Here is a 17090-nt window from a genome sequence, read left to right on the forward strand (position 1 = left end):
TTGTAGCTCCCAGCGTGGCTGTAGAGAGCAGAGCTCTGGCCAGCCCTCCACCCAGGTCTCTTAGCATGTTCACTCAGGTCATGCCTTTGACCCAGGATCTGAATTCCACAAAGATGTATGTAGAGTTGACTCTTGGTCCCCTGTGGGCCTTCCAATCTAGTTTGACGTGTCTTTTAGTTCTGGTATTTTGGCTTTTCTGATAGTATTTCTTACTGATTTCCTACCTTGCCCTTTCTCCCTCCTTTTTGGTGAAAGATGAGCATTTTGGGATCACCTTGAATTTTCTCATATCTGTCCCCACTATTTTTTTTTTTTAACTTTAAGACCTAGTTATCATGTTTGTCGGGGTCAGAGGCTCCTACTCGTTCTCTGAGCCTTGGCTTGGTCAGGGAGCTTCTCCATAGGGCTGGGGACTGGCGTCTGTTGTCTTTCTGGTGAAAGTGGTCCTCACTCTGCGTTGGGGGGCAGCTGGATTTGGTAAGAGGTGGTAAGGCCGAGTCTCCTTTGCCCATTTTCCACCCATTCTTCCCAGTGCCACCACCCAAGTCCCTTTTCTGCAGAACACTGAAGAGCCCTGTGCTTATTCTCCAGGTCCCTCTGGTTGCCCCCTGCCCCTTGGACCTCAGGGCCTAGGCTTGAACTTTTCATGGACCCTGCTTTCTATGCAGCCCTGTGTCTTAAGCCTCCACATTCACTCTGTCAGTTGGCCATACTGGCATCTCTTGGCTGAGCCTCTGGGCTGTGCAGGGCATGATGGCTCTCCCTCTGCATGTCCTGGGTGGTGCTAAGTGCCTGCTCTTCTTCAGCAATGCTTTTGAAAGGAACCAGCATGCTTTACTCCAGCATCAGCTGGTGGACGTGAATTCCTGGAGCAGCTCTTGCAAAGGCTACATAGGAATTTTATGCTATCTAGAGAGGGGCAGCGCCTCCAGCTACTGACTGCTAGACCAGCATGGCCATTTGGGCGATTCACCCTGATATCTGGGTCCTGGTGCACAGTGTCTTGTGTCTGTGTCTGGCTCTGTGGACATTTGTAGCACCTGGGTCTGGCCATGACCCTGCTCTGTGATCCTGAGCAGGTGTGCAGCCTCTCTGGGCTTTGATGTCCAGTGACAGTAGGCAGCACTTGGAGGAGTACAGAAGGTCTTTGAAAACACCTAGCAACTAACAATAGCCCACAGCATCCAAAGGGCTCTAGTCCTTCCCACTGTGCAGCATTTCCCACCCCAGCCAGCCTGTAGTATGTTGGCAGAGAGAAGAAAGCCACAATTGGGCCTTGTAGAGCCTCCATCTGTGACTGTTAGCCAAACAGCAGCTGAACAGCTTGGAGCATCTAGGGAAAGTCGCCATGGGTAGGGATGCTTCTTGGGGTAGATGTTAGGTGGCATCCAGTTAAGCCCCAGCAAGCACAGGTATGCTTGCTGGGAGAACCTGCTCAGCCGTGAGCAGGCCTTTCCTGGGGTCCTACAAGAAGCTACCTTCCCACCACCTCTTCTTGACTCAACAGGGGTTGTTCAGAGCTCTGCCGGATCCCCATGGTGGAGTACAAGCTGGACAGTGAGGGCACACCCTGCGAGTACAAGACACCCTTCAGGAGGAACACCACGTGGCACCGTGTACCCACCCCTGCCCTACAGCCAGTTTCCAGAGCCTCACCTGTGCCAGGCACACCTGACCGTCTACAGTGCCAGCCATTGCTCCAACAGGCCCAGGCCGCCATCCCCCGGAGCACATCGTTTGATAGGAAGCTGCCTGATGGCACCAGGTAATACCCACAGCCTTCCTTAGACACTAACTCAGGCCAGAGATTAAAAGTGCAGCCTGACCGGTTCTCTGATGGCTTGTTGTGAGCTTTGGACAAGCAGGGCAATCAGGTATCCTCGGGCACAGTGGCCCTTAGAGTCCAGGCTTTTCCTGATATAATAATATCAGATGCCCTCTGCCCCGGGGGCCACTGCCTGCCGTCTTCTCCAGGTCTTTGCCCTCTGTGGTGGCTGGCCCTCCGAACACCCAGAGCTCTTCTCAGTGCACTTCTAGGAGCACTTGAGCATGAGTAAAGCAACCGTAAACGTGAACAGGGACTTCTCCACTGCAGGGATGTAAGCCTTCAAGTGGTGCCCCTCTCCCTCACCTCGAGCCAAGTGAGCTGAACCCAAATGAATCTAATGATAAGGTCTCACTGAGTTCCTGGACTAGCTTTAACTCACCCTGGAGCCTACTCTGGCTCTAAATTTGCCATCTTAGAGCAGCTGAAGTTACAAGCCTGCTATCAGGCCTGGCTCAATAATAGCTTTTTCAATGGAAGAATCCACCTTTCAAAATTAAATCCAATAACATGAGAAGGTGATGAGAGTTCAGAGCACCTCACTTGCATAGATTGTGTTTGAGAGCAAAACAGTGAATTCCGTTTGTAATGCCTATCTGGAAACTGCCATGTGACATAGAGATGTATGTCTTTACTTTGGACAGCTGCTCCCTGCCAGGATCTGGTCTGGTAGACTTGTCAGCACACACTGGGAGCTAGGGTCTTACTTAACTGATACACTGTCCCCTGGGCCTCTCTGATCTACTTCCCTTGTCTGGAAGATAACGAGAAGGTTGCAGATGCTGGCCAGCCCTTCTAAGGACTGACCATATCAGCATCAGTGAGAAGCTTAGAACCAGGCACAGCACACTGTAAACTTATAGATATATTTACCAGAATTATCAAAATGTGTAGCCCTTTCTGCCTCCTCTAATTCTCCCAGGAAGTGTAGGAGTCTTTTAACTTAACGTTAATTAACTCATCTGGGCTGCAAAGCCTCATTACTTGAAGATCATGGGGCTTGTAACCCACTGTCCATGTTCTAAAGGCGCCCAGACTGCAGGGCAAGGCCCACAGCCAGCAACACCTGAGCAGGAGTCAGCAGAACCTCCCTTAATTAAACAGAGTTTCAAGAATCACAGAGGAAACCAGAGTGACCCAGTTCCAGAGGGAATCCAGGCTAGCATTTTCCCTATCAAGTGAGTTTTCACAAACATTTGGGAGAAGATCTGTAGAATTACATGTGGTGACTGTGTGAAAGTCAGTGGATTTGCTGAATTCTAGCTTTGTTCTCTGCTGACCCAGACGTGGCTGGCATTAAGCTCCTTGTAACAGCTGTGAGTGCTGCTCTGCTGTATGCTCCAGCTGTGTCCCTGCTTCTGTCCTCTGGAGCTGTCATTGTGCCTTCATCTTCAGACAGCACCTCACCACACCACCTCACCACATCTCCTTCCTGGGATGGGTTGCTGGTTCTTAGATATTCTGTCCATGATTGGTTCCATTTCACATTGCAATGTGATTGATTGGCTCTTTGTCACGGACCCAGCGAATTTGTTTGTAACCGGCTCGAGTCAGACAGGTGGGCTGGCCTGGCGATGTCTGATGTCCACAACACTGATGCTGTTCTTTCTCCCCTTGCAGAAGTTCTCCCAGCAACCAGTCATCATCCAGCGACCCAGGACCAGGTGGGAGTGGACCCTGGAGACCACAAGTGGGCTATGATGGGTATGACTCCTTCCTGCTTTTCTGTCTCCCCGGGGGAGCCTGTGCCTGTGCCTGGGATTCGTTCAAAAGCATTCCCTGTGTGGGGGTTGCATGGAAGACCACCCGGGGAATGTGAAGTAACAGGCACTTGCAGTAAGTGCCGGGCCCAGGCTAGGAAGCACCGTTTCTTTTTCTTGAATCAGTCTTGCATTATAGCCCAAGCTGGTTTCTAGTGTGTGACAGTCCACCTCTGTCAGCCTCTCAGGTGCTAGGACAGCGGGCGTGTGCCACCACATCCAGCTAGGAAACTCCATTTCTGTGGACATGATATTCTCTAGTCTTTCTAAAACCCTGCTTTCTTTGTGACGTGGGAATGACTTCTGAACACAAGAGTGAAGAGCTGAGGACTTTGTGGGCAAGAACTCTCAGAAATTCCCCCTTACTTAAGTTGCTAGCAAGAGACAGCGCCTCAGAGCCAGAGAAATGAGATTATCATTGAAGCATCTTCACTTCCTGTTGGAGAAGTCACCTGGGCAGTAGCCCTTGTAATTTGTGTCATATCCCAGGAGTCAGCAGTGTAGTTAGAACTGGAGACCCTGTGGACAGACAGACAGTCAGACACACTGACCTTATGTGGGACTCTTGAAGTGACCATACTGCAGCAGTCATGTCCTAGCTGTGCTTTGTGGTGACTCCAGTCCATCTGTGGTGGTTTGTGAACAGAACAGACCCCCATCCATGGAGGCCTCAAACTGGAGTGGACAGAAAATGTCTGTCCATGGGAGACCCCGACTGCAGGCAGTCATGGTACTGTCTTCAGGTGCAGAGAAGAACTTGAGTCCAGGCATTCTGCTGTCCAGTTTGGGCTTAGAAGTGGACACTTGTTTCCCAGGTGACAGGTTCATCACCTTAGATGGTAGACAGAGCTCTCCACAGCTAAATGTCAAATGCCTTTTCTAAATGAAGCTATACACAGAGGGTGTTGTGGTTTGTTTTCATGTGAATGGAAAGCCCTTGTGTAGTTTAAGATCCACAGCATGGATTCTATCCATACGAATCAGACTGTAATACAAACACATTTTCTTCAATTCCTTTTCTTCTAAGATTCATCTTCCTTTTACAGGTTTCTGTAAGGCAAAGGCCATCTGGGTAGAATCTAGATTTTCTTTTCTTTAAAAGCATTTTTTTTCCCGCTGGGCAGTGGTGGCACACGCCTTTAATCCCAGCACTCAGGAGGCAGAGCCAGGCGGATCTCTGAGAGTTTGAGGCCAGCCTGGTCCACAGAGTGAGAGCCAGGACAGGCACCAAAACTACACAGAGAAACCCTGTCTTGAAATACAAAAAAAAAAAAAAAAAAAAGTATTTTTTCAAATCTCTTGGTGCCACATGCATTAGTCAAAAGAAAGACAGATCACTGTGCTCCACAGAGCTGGACAGCCTGCGTCCTCTTGCAGCTGACAGTATCTTTAGATGTTAAAGCCTGTCTGGAAGGCACTGTGTCAACTCCGAGTGAAACAGCATCTTCTCTGGAGAGATCATCCAGGATGCTGCAGTTCTACTGGCTAGGGAACTGTTTCTGAGGAGGGCTTCAGGCCTAGAGCACCAATAGGTAGCCATGGCCTCTAGAGGAACCAACAGCTATTTTAGTTGCCTGGCCCCTGCTGAAGCCAACAGCCCCGTTCTCTGCCGGCTTGTGGTGTCATTTAAGAACAGCTGGACTCTTTCTTTGCAGGTGCCCATCCCCTCTCCTGCTGGAGCACCAGGGCCCAGGCCCTGGGGAGTGTGATGGAGCCAGGGAGCATGAGGACATCATAGAAGGAGGCAGGCTTCCAGGTAACACAGAACCCCCCGGGAACCGACCTCCAAGGCTACTCTTGACTTGCACTTCTTCCCACTGTACCCACAATTCACTTGTTAGCCATATTCAATAAGCTCCTCTGTGAGCTAGGCCAGAGAGCTTGGCTGATTGTCCCAGCATGGGAGGCAGTGCCTGTGGGTGGCCGGTTGGTTCTGGGGTGACTGAGTGGTTCTGGGGTGCCTGTGGCTGTAGTGTGGCTTCAGATGATTATGGTTATAATGCCTGTAGAAATAGATCCCTCTGTGGTGGTGGTTTTGCTGGCTCGTGTGTCTCCATTAGTAACCTGGGAAGTTGTAACCTCCTTTTCCTGCCTGATTGTTCCAAACTATCTGTTAGATTCCTGTTTTTCTTCCTCTTACGAACATTGGAAATTGGGGGTTCAACTCTCTTTGTGTCACAGAAACCAAATGGCATGGCCCACCTTCCAAAGTCCTGAGTGCCTATAAGGAAAGAGCCCTGCAGAAGGATGGAAGCTGCAAAGACTCCCCCAACAAGCTGTCTCATGTAAGTCGTTTGCATATGGCCAGTCACTCTTCTAGCCAGGACTGATGTATGTCAGCACATAGCGGGTGGTAAATCATACTTGTCCACAGTGCTCAAGAACATAGGATGCAGCGCAGTGCACAGTAGGACTGCATATGGTGGTTCCGTGCTTGAAAGTGTGAGGTGCAGCTCAGCACACAGTATGGCACCGTGTGTGTGTGTGTGTGTGTGTGTGTGTGTGTGTGTGTGTGTGTGTGTGTGTGTGTTACCCAAGAACATAGGTTATATACCTCACACAGTAGAGTGGCATGCTTGCCAGCAGCACATGGGGGCATGGGACATGCCCCAGCACACAGTTGGCCCGCATGTGCCCACATGTGATGCTCAGTACAGTGGGGTGTATCCCAGTCCACAGTAGGGCAGGCAGCCCCCCTGTGGCAGTGATTGAGAACATGAACACCTTCCAGCACACAGTAGGTGGCACACCTGTGGCAGTGATCAAGCGCGTGTTGTTCACCACACAGGACACTTCATAGACAAGGATAGAAAGTAAAAGCAAATGAGAAAGTTGTGTTTGTATTTCCCCAGTTTGTGAAGGAACTCACAGAAAGGCCGTACAGCAGATTACTGGCAAAGCCAACATGTGCATCAACCCTCTGAGTCTCAGTGTCCCAGGTGATAGTGTTGAATCCTGTCCCTAGCTTTAATTAGTTCGTCATTAGCCACTTAATGGGATAGTGCAATAGTGGAAACGGAGACAGGTCTATGGCCAGGGGAACTGCAGTGAGATCCCTCTGCTGATGTCACTGAGATGTCCCGTAACCATAGCTGCCTGCTGACAGTGAGTGACGTGGTGCTAGCAGTCCGCTGACCACACATTCCTTGCTGTTCCCATACACTGACTTGTGTAGCCTCTACAAGGCGAGTTCAGAGGAGACTTGACTTGAAAACAGCTTTCAGTGAGACCTAGTACAAAGGAGCTGCCTGTGTACATTTTGAAAATGTGCAGGTGAAAGGAACCTACAGACTTCTGGGTAATGCTCCTCCCTCTCCTTGGCATGTCAGCAGCGAGGATTACAGTTTCCTTAACCACATGCAGCATTTCTTCTACAGCCACAGCTCTGACCTGGCGTTGAGTCACTTCCCAAGTCCACTCACTTCTACCTCTATGGCTCTTGTCAGAAGGAGACAGAGTGTGGAAGGACCAGGGTCAAACCTAAGGGCCAGGATTTACATAAGGGTCCAGTAGGCTGGAAGGAAAAGAGAGATGGCCACACCCCTTGGAAATGCCTGGGTAGGGTACATTGTCCTGGCTCCAAAGCCCTGGTCCTGCTGGTTCTCGGGCTGTGACAAGAGCTGAGTCGGTCTGAGCACAGTGGACAGAAGGAGACCTGTCTTCTGTTGTGTTTGCCATTGGTCTTCCGGAGACCCAAAGCATGGAGTGCTTTTCAAACAGGTGTATTCTGGAATCTCCTCTCTTGGGACATCATTCGGCTTTAGCCTCCCAAGAGCCTACATGCTTGTTTGCAGGGTACTTCATAGCTTCAGAGCGCTTCTCTGCACAAGAACCATATGGCACTGTAAGCTCACAAAGCTTCCAGGGTCTAACCAGCTGTTTTACCATTATAACTCAAACCTGGCTCTCCTTCCCCAAACTTGAGCTGGCATTGGAACTTTTAAGAGAAATGCTGTATTGACTGTAAATGGCTGTAAATGTAAATGCCTGATCTCCTCTACCTAATTTTTACATCCTTCCCAGTCTATATAATCCTTCTCAGTGATGTGTGACCCTACTTTTGTGTGTTACACCCCTGTGGTTGACCAAAGAGAGCATGCTGAGCTCATGACAGTGACGGCAGGAGGCAGGAGGCAGGAGCCCTGCGTGAGGTCAGGCTGGTGGACTAGAGAGGACTCAGTGGGTAAAGTAGCTGCTGTGTGAACATGAGAAGCTGAGTTCAGTCCCTAGCACCCATTTCAAACCAGGTGTGGTGATGTACACTGGTAATCCCAGCCCTGGGGAGGCAGAAACAGGCAGGTCCCAAAGTCAGAGACGCTGTCTCTAAAAGAAAATAGACTGGCATCCTGGGAAACAAAAGGGAGGCTGACCACTATTATACACACACACACACACACACACACACACACACACACGACTAGGGTATTGTGGAGAAAAGCCATGTTTCTGTTGACAGCACCAGGAGCACACAGAATTCAACCCAGGCCCTGGCTGTAGCCTAGTGTTTGGGGAGGGCAGTGCCTAGGGGTTTACCCAAAGGCCATTGTCTGTCTGTCCTCTTCTCCAGATCGGGGATAAGAGCTGCTCCAGTCACTCCAGCAGCAACACTCTCTCCAGTAACACATCCAGCAACAGCGATGACAAGCATTTTGGGTCAGGGGACCTGATGGACCCTGAGCTGCTGGGACTGACCTACATCAAAGGCGCCTCCACGGACAGTGGCATCGACACCACGCCGTGCATGCCAGCCACCATCCTTGGCCCCGTGCATCTGACGGGCAGCAGGTCCCTGATCCACAGCCGAGCCGAGCAGTGGGTCGACGCTGCTGATGTCTCAGGAGCCGATGATGAACCTGCCAAGATGTATACCCTGCATGGCTATGCCTCTGCCATCTCCACCAGTGCTGCGGAGGGCAGCATGGGTGACCTCAGTGAGATCTCGTCTCACTCCAGGTGAGCCAACATGGGCCATGCTGTACCTGCCCCTGCCTGGAGCAGTAAGGATGGGGCCTGAAGCTGGCTTCTGCTGACGACCCGACTGACCTCCCAGGGAGCTTTTGCCTCCAAAACTCTGTTATGGAGGCATACATGTTTAGTCATGTCCTAGTGATCTTATTCTCCCTTTAAATTTGAGGGTCATGTCACTTCTCTCTCCCAGCTCAGCCTGTGACCCTGATATCTTCTGATAAGAGCTGCAAGCTGGATAATCTTCAGTGTTTATCAGCCATGTCCACCCCGCAGGCCACCTGTATCTCAGGTTAGCTGTGAAGACAGCATAACTCATTTATAGATACAACATCATCTCACCGTGTCTGTCAGAAAACAGTAGGGGACCCTGGGAAAGGGAAGGCAGAGCAGTAGACTCCTCATCCGGAACCCACACCACCCCCTTGTGAGCACCAGCAAACCATCCCTGCCCCTGAAGCCTGATGACAGGCCAGACTTGAGGTTTCTTGTGTGACTATTAATATACAGCTGGAATTTTGGTTTGGGGTCTACGTATGAGTATGTGCACATAGTGTAGTGGCCACAGAGGCCAGAAAAGGGAGTTGGATCCTCTTGAGCTGGAGTTATAGGCAGTTGTAAGCCATCTGGTGTGGGTGCTGGGAACCAAACTCAGATCTTCTGGAAGAGCAGTAAACATGCTTAAATGCTGAGCCGTCTTTCCAGCACCCCGTTGGGATTTTTAAATGAAGAGTTAGCTGACTGGGCTTGATGGTGCAGGCCTATAATACTCAGGCTAATCAAGGCTAGTCTGGGACATATAGTCAGTTAAAGGTCAGCTTGGACATTTTAGTGAGATTCTGGTTGAAAATTAATTGATTTGTTTGTGAAATAGCTCGAGGCTGTGGTGAATAGCTCAGTGCTGGGGGTAAGGGGGAGCTAAATATAAGGGAATTATATTCTAAATATAGATGGAGAATACATGCCTGTGTGTAGTTTTGTATTCCTGCTTGACAGGCATCTATATATTGGTTTAAAAACTTATAATCTTAGATGTCTGCATTCTCTTCAAAGACTCAGAGAAGAACGTGTGTGTCCTTGTGTCTGTGGCTGGGATTTAATCAGGCAGTGTGACTTCCACCGACATTTGCACTGGGCTCTGGGTCACCCCCTGGCTTCTCAGAGCTTCCAGCCACAGAGCAGGACTGGACAGACCATAATGGGACAGTCTTAGGACTAGGACTGATAGGCATGTCCAGGAGGTGGTGCCTGCAAGCTCTCAACAGGCCTGTGCTCCTGAGCAGTGCTCACAGAGTCTTCCCCAGAGCTCCCCCGCCCTCCCTTGGACATTACTGAAGGACAGTGGCTCCCATAAGTGCTGTGTATAGTGGGGTAAAGGACACCCTCATCGGTTCATTTAACTAACCAAGGGAGACTTTCTGTGTCACTTTGCCTCATGTAACCCCAACGTCTTGAACTGTTGAGGCTCTGCTTGGCCAAGTGGCATTGCCTGACACTGGATTCCCTGTATTTAGCCTCCATGTGACAGCCTTTCAGACTGTGAGCATTTTCCTCATGGCTAAAACTGATTGCCACCTGCAGGCCCTGGTCATTGCTGTTCCCGGGTGAGAAGGGCTCTTTCTGGTGTATTCAGAAGGCACAAGTCTCCCTGAGAAGGCCCTGTGCTGCTAGTTTCTTTTCTCCTTGCTGTGATAAAGTCCGTAACAGAGGCCACTTAAGAAGAGGGGTTGATTTTGTCTCGTGGTTTGAGGGGTACGGTCCATCATGGTGGGGGGGATTGTGACATAAGAACAAAGCCCCTGTCACATTGCCTCTGCAGTCCAGAAGCAGACAAACGCTGGTGCTCAGCTCACTTTCTCATTTTTAATCAGTCCAGAACACAGTCTGTGGGATGGTACTGGCCACATTGAGGGTGGGTCTTCAACAACCCTCAGGCACACCTGTCGCCTCGGAGAGTCCAGATCTAGTCAAGTTAACAAGTTAAAATCACATCGCCCTACCCACATGTCTTCTCACCTGTCCTTGGCTTTGAAGTACCATGGCTGAGGGTGGCCCTGCTTAGGACAGCTGGAGCCTCTGCTGGGGGTGGGCTGCTGAGCAGTGGTGACAGTCACCACGGCAAGGGATGGGAGTGAAGCCCAGAACCGGCTCCTGGTTTCCAGGGCCAAGGGAACACAAACCCCAAGGTGTGGGGGTTGTGTGCCAAGTAGACATTCTGACTGCTTTTAACCGGTTCTGTTTAAGAAAGTAAGTTCAGTGCTAGATGACATTGTATTCAGGGATCACATGAATTCTACTCCCTAGATGATTCCCACCCTCTTCTCAGGAGCCGATAAAAGTTGGCCATTCTATAAAAGCTACCCTGGGGTCTTACAGCCCTGTAACATCTTTTCAAAGTTCAGAACACCTGTAAGAAACGGGGTGTCAGGAGTCAGGAGACCCTCGGGGACTCTGTATGGCAGCGAATTCTGTGTTCCTGCCAAGTGAGATCTCCTTGGACACTGCCTTCAGAGCGCATGCCTTTCATAGGTAGAGGAAGAGGGGGTCGAAGGGATTTTCTCAAATACCTCATCTATTAATATGATAGGTGAGGAGGTTAGAAAGTCCATGAGGAGCTGGTTGAAGCTCCTCATTGGCCTTAGGTTTTTCTACCTATAATGAGACTAAAGGCACAGACATCTGAGGTGGAATTTTAGGCCCTGAGCGGCCCTGCTACCTGCCTGCCTGTCTTTCGCTGTAGTATTTCCCTCCAGTTCTATTTCTTTTGTTGTAGTTTGGGGTTTGGGTTTTTGTTTTTTTAAAGACAGGGTTTCTCTGTGTAGTTTTGGTGCCTGTCCTGGACCTCGCTCTGTAGACCAGGCTGGCCTCGAACTCACAGAGGTCTGCCTGGCTCTGCCTTCTGAGTTCTGAGATTAAAGGCTGTGCCACCACCACCCCACACAGTTGTGTTTCTCATGTTGTTCCTGCCAGAAGAGAGCCCACATGTGAATGTGGGGAGCCTCTGTACGGGGGGCTTCGCACCCAGCAAGATGTGTGGTAGAGAGGTTGCCCTGCCTTCCCAGCCCAGGGCCAGCTCTGACCACAGTCACTGCTTTGTCTCTTTGCGCAGTGGCTCTCACCATTCAGGAAGCCCCTCTGCTCACTGCTCCAAAAGCACTGGGTCTCTGGACAGCTCCAAAGTCTACATCGTTTCTCACAACAGCGGTCAGCAGGTTCCCGGGGCTGTGGCAAAGCCTTACCACAGACAAGGGGGAGCAAACAAGTATGTCATTGGCTGGAAAAAGTCAGAAGGCAGCCCACCACCTGAGGAACCTGAAGTCACTGAATGCCCGAGGTAAGTGGCTTCCTGTTACATTGACAACTGCATTCCCTTACTCCCTTCCTACTATAGGAAGCACAGTTTCTAGAAAAGGGCAACCAAGAAATGTTTGTTTCAAACTCGTGTGTGTGTGTGTGTGTGTGTGTGTGTGTGTGTGTGTGTGTGTGTGTGTGTCTGTCTGTCCTAGTAAAGGTTACTGTTGCTGATAAAGCACCATGACCAAAGCAAGTTGGGGAGGGGAGGGTTTATTTGGCTTATAGGAGGTCAGGACAGGAACTCACACAGGGCAGGCACCTGGAGGCAGGAGCTGAGGCAGAGGCCATGGAGGGGTGCTGCTTATTGGCTTGCTCCTCGTGACTTACTCAGCCTGCTTTCTCATAGAACCCAGGATCATCAGCCCAGGGTTGACCCCAACCACAGTGGGTCTACCCTCCCCACCAATCACTAATTAAAAAAATGCTCTACAGTCCTGATCTTATAGAGGCATTTTCTCGGTCGAAGTTCCCCCCTCTCAGATGACTATAGCTTGTGTCAAGTTGACATAAAACCAGCCAGCACAGTGTGTGTGTGCGTGCACGTGCACATTTGTACACAGTCGTGTGGAATCCAGAGGGCGACTTCTGATGATATTCTTCAGGCACCATCTACCTTCTTCGAGACAGGGCCTGTCATTGACCTGGAACTCACCATGTAGGTGAGACTGGCCAGCCCTTGAGCCCCAGTGATCCTCCTGTCTCCACTTCTCCAACACAGGGATTACAAGTGCAGATCACCTTGTTCAGCTTCTTACCTGGGTGCTGGGGGTGGAGTTCAAGTTCATGCGCTTACAAGGCAAACGTTTTACCCACTGAACCATCTCCATTTCCCAGCCTCTGTTCTGAACTCTTTCAATGTTGGCATCTGTGCTCCTCTCTTTGAAGTCTTCATTTGATGATGGTGATGATGGTGACGGTGACGATGATGTGGAGAGGGGTGCCATGGCGTGTGGCTAGAGGTCAGAGAACAGCGCTGTGGAGTTGGTTCTCTCGGTCCACTGTCAGGGTTCCTGGGATTGACTCAGACTGTCCAGCTTGCACTTTGAGATGGCAAGCCCTTTGATGAGCCAGCTCTCCGTCTCTCCAGCCCTTGACTTTTATATGTTAAAAAAAAAAAAAATGTAAACTCTGTTGTCTTTGATTCTATATCCAAAAACCTGCCTGCAGTGGAGTCATGGTAACAGCTGGCCATGGTGCGGGCATAGACTCTGTGGTAGCTCAAGGCCAAGGGCAACATGAGTTCCACAGTCAGAAAACATAAAAGCAAAAACACTTTACCTGATTGTTTTGTAGGACTCTTGAGCTTTGATGGGCAGGTGGGGGAGAATACTTTGTGTGTGTAAAAGGAGGAAAAACTGAAGGTTTGACAACATCCAAGAAGCCTAAGAAACTGTGTGTCATAAGATCTGAATCGTGTGCTCTGCTCTGTGAGCTTGCCATGGTGTAGGCATGGGCTGGGTGTGCCTGTGAATGCACAGCTTATGGGAGGGTGCAGAGACTCTTAAAGGAGACACTTCAGAGTCAAGGTTTGGTTTGTGAACTAGCACTGACGTCTGATAAAATGATCCCATATTAAACCAACTGTCATGCCTATAGTTTTTAAGTTGACCCTTGTGGTAGTGCTTAAATTGTCCCTGGAATCCTGGAATAGAGAGAATCCTGTCTATTTGTTGCAAAATGTTTGAGAAGGGCATTTCTACTGTACCTTTCACACAACTAACTGCTAATGTTAGGAAACCGTATGGGTATTCTGTCATGCATGGGTGTTCTGTCATATATCTTCTGAGTACTTCATGAAATTCAACCCAAGCCTTTTATAAATTCCAGAAAGCATTGTTGGAGCCCCAGTGGGTGTGGTACAGGTTCTGTGTGTGTTTATGAGTAGGCCCATACTGACTTCAAGGGAAAGGGGCCATACAGGAGTGTTGAGGGTAGGGAGTTGGCATCCCTGGGGAACAACTCCACACATACTAGGTGGGGCCCAGCATGTCCCTGCTGCAGCCCCTCGCCTAAGAAGTCTCCCTGGCCCGATGGTATGGGGCAAGTGGCATTCTCCCATGTGTATGCTCGGGCATGTGTTAGAGGGAGGGCCTGTGGAGGCCGTTCATCCTGCCCCCACTTCCTAGGACTTGAGCCCAGAGTGGATATGTCAGGTGATTGTGTCAGTGTAGGACTCCAGCCCCAAGTATGTGTTCACTTGTCAGGAATAATTGCTGAAGGCACATCCCCCAGGTTCTAAGGAAAGACAGCCAGACAGGACTGCAAGGCTGGATTTTGAGTCTTGTCAGAGTACCACCTACCAGGTCTCTGTAAGAACCATTCAGGAAGCTGCCAGACAGCCACGGGGCTAGCACCGCTGTGAATTAAGCACTGGCAGTATCCCCATTGTGCATAACATCAAACCTCAGTTTGCTTTCTTTGGGAGAAGTTCATAGCTCCGAAATTACCAGTGGGCCTGGGAGATGGCTCAGCGAATGAGGTTCTTGCTGGACTCCCACGCCTATGTAAGAGGTAGGAGTGGTAGCATTCACCTGTAACCCCAGCTCTGACAAGTGAAGACAGGTGTTCCCAGGGATCCCCAGGCAAAACAGTGAGCTTCGGGTTCAGCAGGAGATCCTGTCTCAAAAACTAAGATGGGGGAGCTACAGAAAAAGACATCTCAGTATCAGCGTCTGACCTAAACCTTCACACACACAAATGCTGCATAGACATGCATACACCACCAGAAAGGAAGGGAGGAAGCGAGGGAGACCACTAGTTACTTTAAAATTGTGCTATAGAGCCTTCTGTGATGGCTTTCACCCAAAGTATCCTGTTTTTAAAAATAATATAAGCAGAGGAGCAATTGTGCCTGGTACCTGAGTGTGGCCCTGCTTCCTGCCAAACAGCCTTCTGAGCCCCTACCTGGCCAGCTCCGCCCAGGTGGGCTCTTCTTTGCACCTTCTGTATACTTCCTACATGCATATATGTCTATACATTTGGACTAGGGGTCATCCGGGGTCCCTGTATAGTCACAGTGACCAGCACAGAATAAACCTTTGGAGCATGTTTATGGCACATAGTTAAACACATTTTTCCAGAATTAGTTTAGCAGCGAGTGCTGGTGATTCTTACCCATGGAAGCTAGAAGCATTCTCTGTAAGCTGTATGATCATGGTTTGGTTTGGTTTGGTTTCTCCACACTGCAGCTGTTGGTGAAACCTGGGGGTTTTTCTGTGTCTCCCCCAAATCAAATAGGGCCTGATGATCTTGAGCACTTCCCAGCCCTAGTATTGGGACCCAGAGTCAAGTACTTCTTGGACATGCTGTTCCTAAAAGCCATGTGTGGCTCTCTCCCTAGAAGGCCCATCTGCAAAAGTCCCCAAGGTTTTGGGGTTCTGGTGGCCCCCTTCTCATGCCCTGTCATCACACAAGCCTGGTCCCTCTCCGGTCACATCTGAAAGGTCTGGAGAGCTATTGTCCCAGCCCGTCTGTTCACATTGTCAGCATCACCTGAACTTCAGGGTGGGGAAGGACAAGCAGAAAGCCACAGAGAGTTTCCCAGAAGGCCTAGTTCACTATGAACAGGCCCTGGTATGTCTCACTCCCCAATGAGCCGTCTCACTGTGATGAGGTAGCATTTCATTGAAACAGGCATATCAATGCTACACTGACCTGAGGGTCACCCTCTGTAGTTCTCTGCTGTGGGCAGCCAGTTCCTGAGCCTTATGTTTACAGTTGTGCAGCACAGATCATCCAGCCTGATTATCCCGAGTTCCCGCGAGTGTCTGGCTGCTCAGATCATGTTTTGACCACAGACCTTTCCAAAGTAACTCCCCAGTCTCTCATGGGAAGGACGTGAACACAGTAATTCAACATGGCAGGCTTTTGTAGCTTATACATACATCTTCATATCCTTGTAATTAAGGAAGACAGTGGCTTTATTTATCCAAACAGCTTTGTTAAGTCACCAATAATAAAACCTGCTTAGCTCATGCCTCAGCCATTTTCTCTTAAACCCAGGCCACCTGGGGCAGCCTTCTCTCTTTGGCAGCCCTGGGGTCCTGCTGTCCGGCCTCAGGGAGGGTGCATGTGGCTACAGTTCCTAACCGTGTCTCAGGATTATGGAAGCTGCTTTCTGACACAGTTTAGGAGTGAAGTGTGCCTTGTTTTAAAGTTGGTAGTGTTTTCATCTTGGGCTTAGTAGATCTGAGTTGTCTCTGAATTATTCAGAAATCTAACTATATTTAAGCTCATTTCAGATGTGAGATGATGTGGGGATGGCACATACACACAACTACAGTGAATTGTCAGAGCTGAGAACCCCCCTGTGTTCGTGTGTGTGTGTGTGTGTGTGTGTGTGTGTGTGTGTGTGTGTGTATGTGTATCAGAGAATAACCTTGGCTGATATGCCTCAGGCTCTACCCACCACTGTGATTGTTTGTTTGTTTGTTTGTCTGTCAAGATGGTTTCTCTGTGTAACAGCTCTGGCTGTCCTAGAACTCACGCTGTAGACCAGGCTGGCCTCGAACTCACAGAGATCTGCCTGACTTTGCCTCTGGAGTGCTGGGATTAAAGGTGTGGGCCATCACGACCCGGCCCCACTGTGGTTTTTGAGACAGTATCTGTCACTGGCCCGGAGCTTGCTGATTAGGAGCTACCAAGATGGCTGACCAGTGAGCCCCTATGGGTCTGCTTGCTCTGCCTTCCCAGTGCCAAGAATACCACCATACCTGACTTTTTTCAATCTGGGTTCTGGGAGATTGAACTCAGGTCCTCATACTGGACTGTCTCCTCAGTCTTCAAACGTTTCCTGGACCTTCATCTGACCACCAACAGGTGTCTCCTAGGTAGGCCGCAGCTCCTCTGAACCTATATTCTGGTTTATTCCATCAGGATATATGGCGAGATGGACATGATGTCCACAGCCACTCAGCATCCGGCAGTGGTGGGAGACGCTGTTTCGGAAACTCAGCATGTCTTATCCAAAGATGACTTTCTGAAGTTGATGCTTCCTGACAGCCCCTTAGTGGAGGAGGGAAGACGGAAGGTGAGTGACCGTGAGGGCTGCGGGGTGCTCGTGGTACCTCTCTCCACAAGCTTTTCTGTGGTCCCACCAACAGTCCAGGACAGAGTGGCCATTGCCACTGCCACAGTTGTCAGGTTTGGGTTTGGGATTTTTTTTTTTTTTTTTTTTTTTTTTTTTT

At 49.9% G+C, this 17090-nt stretch overlaps 1 protein-coding gene across 5 annotated transcripts in view; it reads left to right on the forward strand.

The window, feature by feature from the left end:
• Positions 1–17090, forward strand: part of Sipa1l2 (signal induced proliferation associated 1 like 2) — a 169932-nt gene that overhangs the window by 125952 nt on the left and 26890 nt on the right. For all 5 annotated transcript variants that reach the window (XM_052727791.1, XM_052727790.1, XM_052727792.1 and 2 more), the window contains exons 11-17: positions 1508–1765; positions 3446–3529; positions 5241–5341; positions 5767–5870; positions 8153–8538; positions 11660–11884; positions 16780–16933. In XM_052727791.1, the coding sequence (XP_052583751.1) occupies positions 1508–1765; positions 3446–3529; positions 5241–5341; positions 5767–5870; positions 8153–8538; positions 11660–11884; positions 16780–16933 (1312 nt within the window). The remainder of the gene's footprint in view (positions 1–1507; positions 1766–3445; positions 3530–5240; positions 5342–5766; positions 5871–8152; positions 8539–11659; positions 11885–16779; positions 16934–17090) is intronic.

This window comes from Peromyscus californicus, unplaced genomic scaffold (assembly GCF_007827085.1).
Source record: "Peromyscus californicus insignis strain IS unplaced genomic scaffold, ASM782708v3 Scaffold_8__1_contigs__length_139910024, whole genome shotgun sequence".
Taxonomy (NCBI): Eukaryota; Metazoa; Chordata; class Mammalia; order Rodentia; family Cricetidae; genus Peromyscus; species Peromyscus californicus.